The sequence below is a fragment of the Micropterus dolomieu genome, linkage group LG21, assembly GCF_021292245.1.
Source record: "Micropterus dolomieu isolate WLL.071019.BEF.003 ecotype Adirondacks linkage group LG21, ASM2129224v1, whole genome shotgun sequence".
Classification (NCBI taxonomy): domain Eukaryota; kingdom Metazoa; phylum Chordata; class Actinopteri; order Centrarchiformes; family Centrarchidae; genus Micropterus; species Micropterus dolomieu.
In genome coordinates this window covers 18,177,887-18,190,085 of record NC_060170.1, presented here as the reverse complement: position 1 = coordinate 18,190,085, position 12,199 = coordinate 18,177,887, and the positions used below count along the sequence as shown (strand labels likewise).

General features: G+C 41.2%; 1 protein-coding gene across 2 annotated transcripts in view; it reads left to right on the top strand.

Moving 5' to 3' along the window:
* Nucleotides 1-12,199, top strand: part of ghra (growth hormone receptor a) — a 39,626-nt gene that overhangs the window by 2,009 nt on the left and 25,418 nt on the right. Inside the window, exons 1-2 of one of the 2 annotated variants that reach the window (XM_046034199.1) lie at nt 1,961-2,245; nt 8,428-8,549. In XM_046034199.1, coding sequence (XP_045890155.1) covers nt 8,432-8,549 — 118 coding nt within the window. In that variant the 5' untranslated portion in view covers nt 1,961-2,245; nt 8,428-8,431. Of the gene's footprint in view, nt 1-1,960; nt 2,246-8,427; nt 8,550-12,199 lie in introns of those variants that run through there. The other variant, XM_046034198.1, reaches the window with a different exon arrangement.

Here is a 12,199-nt window from a genome sequence, read left to right as displayed (position 1 = left end):
CTGCAGTTTACTTACATCTGAAGGACAGAGGACACTCATTTGAGGACCACCAGGTGCACATTTTAGACAGAGAAGATGGATGGTTTGAAAGAGGTGTCAAGGAAGCCATCTACACCAGGGTTGAGAAGCCGTCATTGAACAGGGGAGGGGGTCTACGCCACCACTTATCCCCCACTTACAATGCTGTCCTTTCATCACTTCCCAGGAAACTCAACAAACGTAACCTATTGGCCTCAGGTGAAGATACCAACGATGGTCGTTCAGTCTTGGCCACTGGTAGTCCTAACGACTGTAACGACTGTCGTCACAGCAACAAGGAACACTAACGAACCAGCGGTATCGATGACCCGGGCCAACGACCCCACTGAGGTTAAATAGCTGAGTTTCCCTGCCAGTCAGTCAGAACTGAAGAAGTCCTTTGGATGAGGGACGAAACGTCTTCCAGTATCTTCAACCAAGTCCAGTTGCCCTTGACTTTAACCTTTGTTGGAAATCTGTGACACTGTTTGATATGTGTGATAATGTGCATACCAAAAACCTTTTCAATAGCATTGCTCAGTTTTATAATATTAACCTGAATATATATTTTCTGGACTATATTTCAGGGCATTTGTTGTTACAATGGTTGCTCACTAAGTACCAATGCAGAAAATTAGCACGATGAGAGACATGCATAATGGCAGCCATTATAGCATCCACCAGGTAGCTGAAGTAAGAGATGTTTTAATAGATGAGGCAAGGACTTTTAAGAGACGTTAATTCCATCGGTTTCTGCCTCTTTGCTACACTCCCACATGCAACATTAAATACAGCTGTTAGGTTCTTTACCCTCCGACAGCTCAACATCTCTCTGGAAACCATTAGATTTTACACACTTGTGTGTGTGTGTCTGACATAGAGTGAGAAACGGCAGGATTTAGAGCAAATTAGAGATGCTGCACATCCATACTTATTCCTTAAAAACAATAAGTGGGTTGATAGATACTTGTATTTATTATTTTAAATAGGCTCTCTACAACCTTAAGCACTGAGTATGTAATATTCAAAATGTAGTAAATCATTAAAACCAAAATCCAGATTAGTTAACATGTGACTGTCAATTTTGATTAGTTTGAATGAGTTGTCTCCAGTGATTTTACCCGAAGTCAAGCTGTAAAAGATGAAAATGTAGATTTGGGGCAAAATTTTACTTGACAGCTTTGGTTTTAATATCTTAGACAAACGGTTGCATGCCTGTGCGTGCACACATACCACGTGGAACGCTGAAAAGCAGACATTTTCCACAAAGATCCATTTTCAGACCTGTGCAGCACACACTCTCTCTGTTTCTGTAGGACTCTTTACCTTTCTCGTTCTTGCCCCGATGCACACACACTTTATTTAGCACATGCACACATGCACGTGCGTACACACAAACACCCACTCTTTCTTTGACCCGCCTCCCACACACACACCGACTGTAGGGGGGTTTGCAGATGTGTGTGTCCTGATCTGCTTCCAGCACAGGCTCTTCTCATGCCAGCGTGCTGACTCTGAGTTTTCCACTCTCTCTTATGAAATAAGAGTAGAAGACATTAGAGCCATCCAGTAGCCAGATCTGAATGCCTGAGATCTCACAGACACACATGCACAGTGCACACAGGTTAAAAATGCATCCTGTATCTGCGCGGATACTCTCTCCACAAACACACACACACATGCACACGCACTCTTACCACAGATTAATGAATTCATGTAAGCACATCCAAAAGTTAGTTTTCGGGCCCCGCCTTTTGTCTGAAGGGGCTCTTCCTCAGCAGTGTCTGGTGTAACGTGCAGGCTCAAGTCTGTGGTATGTTTACTCAAATTTTGTTTATTTTACAGAAAGAGGTTAGTGGTGAGGGGGGGGTGGGGTCGAGGGCATAAAATCTATTTAGATGATTCTTGTGTAATTATTGAGGGAACAGTGGACTTGGACAACTTTGTGTATGTGTACTCACAAACATGATTATTTTGAAATGATCATGATTAAATATATGATCATTTGTGCATAATTATTTGTTAAATATATTGTATAGTGGTTGTCATACGGTTATGAAGCTTAACCATACCTTGTGGAGACAGAGTATTAAAGATCCTTCATGAAATTAATTTAGGTGCCAGGTGCTTGGAAGTCTGTCGATATACGTATGTCGTTGCTGTGAAAAAGTAAAGACTCTGGCAGTGGCCTTCGTGTCAAGATGAAAAGTGCAACTGCAGGCTAATGGTAAGCTACACTGTGCCACAGTGTTTTTTTTTCGTAGGACATGCACCGAATGTGCGCAAGTAGGCAGGGGTGGAGAGAAAAAAATACTGGGAGAATTGCCAATCCTGCTTTTGATTTCGAAGGTCGAAAGCTCATCTCCAGCTCATGTTACTTTTCACAAAGTGACAAGTCACATCAGAGGGGTTAGCAGTCTAAAGTTGGGTGATGATCTTCTTGGTAAGTTTTTGCATGTAAATCATTTATATTCACGTGTGTTCCTGTGGGAGCATCATTCTGGCTACATCGCTGGCTAGTCTAACGTAAGCAGATTTTAACCGAGGTGATAGTTCTTTTCTGTGGTCATAGAGCCAATAAAGATTCCTTGTGGTGTCACACTCATGCTTTATTCATATGGGCTTTATTCCAGTATTATAGTTGATTGCCTTTGGTTGAATTTGTGCCTGGCTTTCATTAAGAAATACGACCCTGAATAGCTTGAGATTGTGTTATGTAAGCTTTGGTAGTAATTCAGTGACTGGTTCCAAAATAATTAACAAGGTCATACTAAATTCTTTCACATCTTCCTTTAATTCTCCTTTAGCCCCTTAAGGAGCCCAGTGAGATAAGCACTTTGAGCTTGGACCATCAGGGTATTTGTAGTGATAGATAGACTGCAATGAATGAGATACAGGGACTAAAGAAAGGAATAAAAGTATATGCATAGTGAGTGATTGAAAGAACAGAAATCCACTAATGGGGGGCATTGCATTCATAAATGTGAGTCCCTAGCACCTTAAATGATATTTATGAAACACGTTTGAAACCCCAACTTACTGGAAAATCCTTTATTTATATAATGGAACTGTGCTGAATAAAAATAGTATCTCAACATAAACAGCAGTGTTTAGATGGTGAACTTTTCCCTGCACGCTTGTCACCTGAAACATTTTTAGATTTACTTATTTAAGAAAAATAAATAAATAAAACTCACAGATTATTTTCCAGCACACTTTGCAGTACACCCACATTTCATATTTGCATTTAAATTATGGTCTTACAAGGAATTACATATGAGTGAGCATGTAGGGGGTCCTTGTCTTAAGGCCCTTAAGGTACACTGAGCCACAGTCTTGCAAGTTTATTGAATGTATAAACTGTACAAGATGGGTCTAATAAAATCTTGAGTCAGACAGAATTAAATCAATTTTGAGGCATGTCATATTGTTGGATGAAAAGTCCGAAATATACATGTTGATCTCAAATATTTAAACTTGCCGAGCAGCTCAGTAGAAACAAGAAAATGAAATACTAGTAAATAGCCCTGTGTAATTAATTTAAGGTGCCCTGTGGGGTTTTCCTGAGAACAGAGTTTTGTTTAAATGCACTAATTCTCACCAAAACATATTTATACATATTTTCCTCATAAAACATTTGCAGAGCCATTTTTTAAAGTATTTTAAACCATACAATCCATGTCTTCTTCTTCCCTCCCATTGTTGACACATTGCAACACTGCCTAGAATAATCTCTAACAGATATCTACATATGAATGCAGAATCTGTAGGCAAGGAACAAGATTTTGGTTTTGGGAGTGTATTCTGGTTTCCATTTGTATTCTGAGTAGTATTGACCAATCATGTTGGTGATCATTTATCTTAAGGGATCCAAAACACAACCCAGTACCTCAGCAAGAAAAGATGGACTGACTGTAAAGAAATGGTTTGATTTCTGGAACCATTAACATCTGCATGGTGTCAAAAGCTGTGATGCTTTATTCACAATGCATCCATTAAAATAAAAGCATCCAAACGTTTCTGGACTTCAGTCCTGAAACTTAACTTTGGAGAAACTTGTCCTGGATTTTTGTCCAATATTTATTTATTTAATTTAGAGTTGTTAGTCCCACCAACCAATAACAAATTTATGTGAAATCAACAATGCAAAGTAAGCTCCCCCAAACCATTTCAGATATGACGGATGTATGACTTAAGTAGATGTCAATCTGTGTGAATAAATCCCACAAACTTGATATGTTTTGCCTTGCAAGCATCAAAGCACACTTTTATAGTTTTTCTTTTCATGGATCTGATTTTTTTCCTTTTAAACTTTACATGCTCATGCTTACATTTTTCCCCAGTGGCCATGTGCACCCCTGCAGTGACCCCACCGCCCAAGATTGAGAACCACTGTCCCATCCAATTAGATAGAAGAGAGTTGACTATAAGATGAGCGTTGTCCAGTAGCTGTGCAGAGAGCTGAAGATAGAATATCAGAGTGCATACACTGCAGTCTTTCTATTTTCTTTTTGGAGGAACTTGCTTGCAACATTGCTATGGGTGCATGCTTTTTTCTGCAGCTATAGATGGAACTAACACAGAGGTTATGTGACCTCTCACCCCCTAACCTTTCTTTTTCTTTGGCTTCACCCTTATGCCGTCACCCCATCTACTAACATCTTCCTCCCTCTCTTGTCAGCTCCTTCTTGAACAAGCACAGATGATTAATAGAGATTTGAGGAAACATGGGAGAGGCATGGGGTTGGCAGTGGGGTGCCAAGACAAGATTTTGCATGCAAGTAAGTGTGTGTGTGTGTGTGTGTCTGTGCGTTTTAGGGCAGAGGTAGTGGGAGGAAGGTTGACTACAGAGACCTTAAATGTTTACCAAAGGACCCCAGGAGACCAGGGCTGAGCCTCCCTCTTTTCTGATTGGCTTAGGCAATCTTCCTGTGAGTCTCAGAACCTGCAATTGGCTGAGACAAGGAGAGGAATGGTGGAGAAACGTGCACGAGATGGAGATGAAGCACCAGCCTTGCCAGGGCTTTCACAGATACTTTCACATGAGAGGCGGGGAGACTAATGTTACAATTAACATAAGGCCACATGTTGCAGTGGAGGGGCTCTCTTTTATAGTCCTTTGGTTCCTCAACTCATTAAAGAATGTTACACTTTTTCATAAAGAAAACTTTTGAAAGTGCTCATCGAACAGTTGTTAAGTTCACTGTAATAATGGTGCTTTAGTTTTTTGACGAGGGGAGAAAAATAGGCTGTTTTTAATTATACTTTGAGAATGACAGATTATCAAAACTGAAAGGCAGTTGAGACAGAGAGTGTCTGAGATGACCTGAAGACAAACTTGAGCTGTCAAATGCAGAAAAATGAGCAGTAATTGATTGTAAATTAAGCATTTTAGTCATGCCAGATGAGGCTGCAGCTTGACAGCTCTCTACCATAAATTCTTGCATTGTATAACTTGGCCTTGTATGGCCTCTGACTTTTGGAATTCACACACACACACACACACACACACACACACACACACACACACACACACACACTTATGACTGCATACGGGAAATTTATGTTAGTAGTTACATTGTGAGTAGTCCAGTTTTACAAACCATCTTGTTGCTACATTGTTTTTGTTTGTTTTTGCTGTAGTCGCATTTTAGATACAAAATATCTGCAGTAAATCTAATCCAGAATAAATGAATGGCTGGCATTCTTATTGTAAATAGGTGCCAATGTTTGAACACCTGTGCCCAGGCATTTTCTTGCCACTTAGTATTGCAAATTCTCTGTGCTTGAAGTGGCCACATTGTTACTCAGTAGTTGTCACGCTATATATAAGTAAAAACGCTGTGAAATGATTTTTGGGTTTCTATTTCTAGGCATGGGACCCAAACCTTTCTCCTGTAAAAACATGCCGGAGAATTTGATATGCTGTATAGCTCACTGTAGTCATATAGCATTAAGATACTCTGTCCTCAGACTACACTAGAATTGGGGAAAAGACTGGCAGCGTTGCCAGCATACAAAACATAACCTCCACGTTTGGGGTTGTTGGCTGCCCAGGAAAATTGCGGAGACGCAGCTGTAAATAGCCAAGGGTGAGGACAGACAATTTGGCCTATATTTAGACATGTGGACTTGACTGGTAGAACTACTCCACCAACACTAGCTTATTGCTGATTGGAAGTAGTTTGTCATCGTTTTTCTATACCGCAGACCACATACTGTTAAAAAAAATCTTATTTTAGTTGTAGGTAGATGGCCTGGATGAAGGAGGCAGTCACCACATTTCTGTGTTAAAGGTTTTGTTGGGAAATTCATGTCCAGTTTTTAGAAGGGGAGTCAAGCTGTGGGGAAAAGTTAAGTTATGTTAAGTTATGTTAATGTGGTACACATTTGCCAAGACATCTTTCTAGATTCTCCTGTATTCTGGACACCAAGCTAAACAGAGTGCTATTTTCCTCAGGAGTTGGTGGCGACCAAAACAGAGCTAAAAGGAGAGTAAATATTGTACTTACATTCATCAAGTGTTCAGGGACATTACTCTCAATGAATGCTAATGTTGCTTCAAATCTCCTGGATGTGTAAATAAGCAACAGTTTTTTATCATATAGACTTTGAAGATGATAGTGTGCAGTTTTAATATTACCACGTGGCGTTACCAACCGGAGTTGTGTAACATGGACTGGAGTTATGTGCAAATAAAATTAGGCCTGGCATCACTGACTGGCACAATGATAAAGTGTTAATTTGCTAATTTGTTAGTGATTCAAATGAATTAAATCAAGAATTTATTGAACATTTGTTATATTGTTATTGATAATTATCATTATTGTTTTATTGCCCAGCCCTGCTCATACTCCCCATTCACATGTTGGCGTGTGTATAGGCCAGTAGGCCTACTAGGGCTAATGTTAGTGTATTTATTATAATTTTAGATAATAGTATACTATAAAGGCTAGCTAACCTTAGTTTCATTTCTGTGAGTTATTTTCATTCATTAAATACTTATTTAAGAAAAAATGCTCTACCTGGTGGTCAGTCTCTAATTAGTAAATGCTAAGAACTAATTCGTCAATAATCATTCATGCAGAACAACAAATTCAACATTTCAAAAGTTTGCTGTAGCGCTGTAACTTTGATGAGCAACTTTGCGCACACGGCTGCATGAAAGCTTCTCCCTGCTCTGTCTCCACTGACAGGGATTAGCAGGCAGACGAGAACGGGAACAGGTGAGCGTCACGTAGTGCCCAGAGAACCTGATAGGGCTGGTCCCGGTACGCCAAAGAGTAAAATGTAGATGTATTGGTACCGGTGGCCCACTTCAGACACAGCCAATAATCAAAATGACTTATCTGTGAAGCCGTCGTCCACCGGTGGATTACATTCTGACAAAAATGGCCTTGCTAACCCTAACCCTAACCCAAAAAATACACATGGACTGCTGTTGCGTTGTTTTATACTAGCCTAACTGCAATTAGCATGTAAACCAAAAGAAGTGGCTACATGTTGACCTTTTGATTGACACCTCAGTTGATGCAATAGAAACTTCCATGTCCTGTTTACGGCTTACAATAGCCAATGAGTCCACGTAGTCGGGAAGGGCCAATCCCCATTCTTTCGTGTGCACACCGAACCACCAATTGCGCTGAGGACTAGTGCTTCACACACACGTCATCCATCCATCCATCATGAACCACTTATCCTGCGTACAGGGTCGCGGGGGGGGCTAGAGCCATCAGGACATCGGGCGCAAGGCGGGGTACGCCCTGGTCGCCAGTCCATCACAGGGCCACACATAGACAAACAACCACTCACGCTCACACTCGCATGTCTTTGGATGGTGGGAGGAAACCGGAGCACCCAGAGAGAACCACGCAGGCACGGGGAGAACATGCAAACTCCACACAGAAAGGCCGGGGCAACCGGGATTTGAACCCACAACCTTCTTGCTGTGAGGCGACAGTGCTAATCACTGCACCACCGTGCCGCCCTACACACATATCATGCAGAGTTAAAAAAAAAATATGCCAAGAATACTTTCCACGGACATAAATATATAGTCGAATACAAAACACTCCGTGCCAGAATTCTGGCACAGCGCCGGAGAACTTTGTACAAAAAGCCCTGTACAAAGAAAGCATGCTTCATAAATTCATCCTACAAATGCTGCAGCACCAACCTGGCATAATAATTAATTATGCCGTGTTCCATGTTGGGTTTCAAATACACCAGCTGAAACTAAATGACACCCACAATTTGTTCTCCCAGGGCAGAGAGAAAGAGTGAGGGGGGTAGAGAGTAGAGGAGGAAGGAGGGTTTTTCACATGGGCATGTCATCATGGAGTCCAAATGGTAATTATAACCTCCGTGTTCCTGCCCCTATCTCATTCTACCCTCTGTCTTTTTCTCCAGCATCATGGCTGTCTCATCCTCCTCCAATCTCCTGGTCCTTCTCCTACTAATTTCCTCCCTGGATTGGCTGTCCACTCCAGGATCTACATTTCTCATGGGGTGGGACCATGTGACATCATCCGGTAGGTTACTGGTGTTTTTACTGCTTTGTGTCAAGACAAATAAGCAACAGAAATGGATTGATTTGAGACAAATTGTTCTTCAGACAGTTTATCAATCCCTCAACATGCAGCTCATCAAACATTAACAAATGTCATTCAGGTTTTGCGCACAACACGCTATTGACACTTGTTATCACATCTTTTGTCAGATATCAGTTGCAGAATGCTGTGTTTGCTCAGATACATGAGGAAAGGTCCACTGTTGAGCAAACGCCGCACTTTCCTGGTTTGGCTTGTCAAACAGGCTAGTGATCAATAGACCTAAGGTAAATATACGGTCGGGGCTTGTCTGTCAAAGTCCAGGGACAGGACGATGTAGGATGTTCGTCCAACTAATCCAGCTGTTTCAGAACCATTTGAAATAATTAGGTGAAAGAATGCTTTAGCTGAGAAAACAGGCCAAACATTAAATTTGATATATTACATCACTCGACATCCCTAATGCAATCAGTAGCCAAGATAGGAACTATGCTGTCCTTTACCACATAATTTCTACAATTGATGTTCAAAGTCCCAATCACAAAATTGACTGTGAGTATTAGCTTTTTAATGATTTGGCATCCTCTAATGGTTGAAGCCACTACAGCTGGAATTAGGTGAAAGTGTACAGCCCTGCAACCTTAGCCAACATGTTCTTGTTGATTTAAAGTGTACCTGTGCTAGAACAGCACATGATTTAGAGAAATCCTCACAGCTAAGATATAGCAACTCCCAAGAATGGATCAATTCTGCTGTTGACTTTGTGGAAACTTTGCCTCTGAACCTTTTAAAAAGAAAGTTCTGCTGTGTCTGCATTGCTGGGTTTTATATTATGAGGGATTTTACTTGTTTTCTATTAAAAAAAACTTTATTGTTCATGGGCCTGGTTCAGTTTGCATAAAGTTGTATGTGAATTGACTCACATTCAAAATACTGAATGTGTGCACTGCGGATTTTAGTTGTCTTTTTACTTGTGCTAACCCTGCCTGACTTGAAAACCATGTTTCTCTCCTTCAAATTATAATGGTAGAAAATCAGGCTATTGATTTCTTTGTGTCTTGAAGTAGAGACATTGTTGGTTTTGGTAAGGCAATTGCAGTGCCAAAGAAATCTAAATAGAAGTTTGCCCACGTGCCCTTGGGATATCAATTAGATAAAATCCCACATAAAATAATGCTGAAACAATTAATTTATTATGTGATTGGCAGGAAATCAATGAATATTGTGGTAATCGATTAATCGTTTAAGTCATTTATCAACTAAAAATAGTAAAAGTATCCTGGTAACAACATATTTAAATTTGTTGAGTAGTTAAATTTTTTGTTTTATTTATTGTCTTGGAACTTGGCTAAGCTTCATTCATTCACCTTCTCTGCCTGTCTGGCTGCTGGAGAAACTGCTTACAGAATGGAAAGCACGAATATTACACGCACACTCCACACGTTAACACTGGAGAATTTTGGCTGTGTGATATGGGCTCTGAAAGAGGCGCTATCTGTGTGGATATACTGGGTACCCGTACATGTACTCAGCACATGATTTCTCTGTAGGCTACCCTCCATTTGAATTGGTACTGCCTTATTGTACTGAAGATCACTTAAAAAAAAACGTGTTGTGGTGAAAGCTATGACACGACCTACATGCTAATTCAGTTAGTAATTGTCCAGTCAAATACATTGGGCAATTGATTTCCGTTATTTCTTGCAACTTCAACATTCACAACACACTTGATATAGTTGACATTTAATGCAGGTTTTTCTGGGGGTTTGATCTTAGAAGTAGAGGATTTGGTCAGCATGGTCCTCTGCGGATTTCTAAAATGCAATGATCAGAGAATAATTAAGTCAAAGTTTTATCATCTATCAGTTGGTTAAAAACATTGGTTCAATTATCATGTGCTATCAACTTGTTGTTCTGTCTGCTCTGCTCATTTTTGCTTTTCCAAGCAAAATCTCAAAATCCTCAAAATAACATATCACATTTTGGAACCGGGGCCTTTTGGAACGGTTCTCGATTCCCATTCCTACTCCACGGTGTCATGTGACTCGTTAGTGTTACAAGGTCTCAGGTGTGAATGGGGAGCAGGGGTGTTATGGTTATGTTAAGGGGGTTTTGGTGTTATGGCTCTCACACTACCTCAGACTGGTCACTGGAAGTTCAACATGGATCTAAAAAAGAATGGTTGCTCTACATAAAGATGGCCTAATAAGAAGATTGCCAAGACCCTGAAACTGAGCTGCAGCATGGTGGCCGAGACCATACAGCTGTTCACCAGGACAGGTTCCACTCAGAACAGGCCTCGCCATGGTCGACCAAAGAAGCTGAGTGCACATGCTCAGTGTCATATCTAGAGGTTGTCTTATAGACATATAAATAGACGTATGAGTGCTGCCAGCATTGCTGCAGAGGTCGAAGGGGTGGGGGGTCCGCCGGTCAGTGCTTAGACTATACGCCCCACACTGCATCAAATTGGTCTGCATGGCTGTCGTCCCAAAAGGAAGCCTCTTCTAAAGATGATGCATAAGAAAGCCCGCAAAAAGTTTGCTGAAGACAAGCAGACTAAGGACATGGATTACTGGAACCATGTCCTGTGGTCTGAAGAGACCAAGATAAATTTATTTGGTTCAGATGGTCTCAAGCATGGTGGTGGGAGTGTCATGGTCTTGGGCTGCAGGAGTGCTGCCGGCACTGGGGAGCTACAGTTCATTGAGGGAACCATGAATGCCAACATGTACTGTGACATACTGAAGCAGAGAATAATCCCCTCCCTTTGGAGACTGGGCCGCAGGACAGTATTCCAACATGATAATGACCCCAAACACACCTCCAAGACGACCACTGCCTTGCTAAAGAAGCTGAGGGTAAAGGTGATGGACTGGCCAAGCAAGTTTCCAGACCTAAACCCTATTGAGCATATCCTTAAACGGAAGTTGGGGGAGCGCAAGGTCTCTAATATCCACCAGCTCCATGGAGGAGTGGAAGAGGTCTCCTGTGGCACCCTATGAAGTGCTGGTGAACTCCACGCCCAAGAGGGTTAAGGCAGTGCTGGAAAATAATGGTGGCCACACAAAATATTGATACTTTGGGCCCAATTTGGACATTTTCACTTATGGGTGTACTCACTTTTGTTGTCAGTGGTTTAGACAGAATGGCTGTGTGATGTGTTATTTTGAGGGGACAGCAAATTTACACTGTTATACAAGCCGTGCACTCAATACTTTACATTGTAGCAAAGTGTAATTTCTTCAGTGTTGTCACATGAGAAGTTATAATCAAATACACTAGTCAAAAAAAATAAAGGTAACACTTAAACAACACAATGTAACTCCAAGTCAATCACACTCCTGTGAAATCAAACTGTCCACTTAGGAAGCAACACTGATTGACAATCAATTTCACATGCTGTTGTGCAAATGGAATAGACAACAGGTGGAAATTATAGGCAATTAGCAAGACACCCCCAATAAAGGAGTGGTTCTGCAGGTGGTGACCACAGACCACTTCTCTGTTCCTATGCTTCCTGGCTGATGTTTTGGTCACTTTTGAATGCTGGCGGTGCTTTCACTCTAGTGGTAGCATGAGACGGAGTCTACAACCCACACAAGTGGCTCAGGTAGTGCAGCTCATCCAGG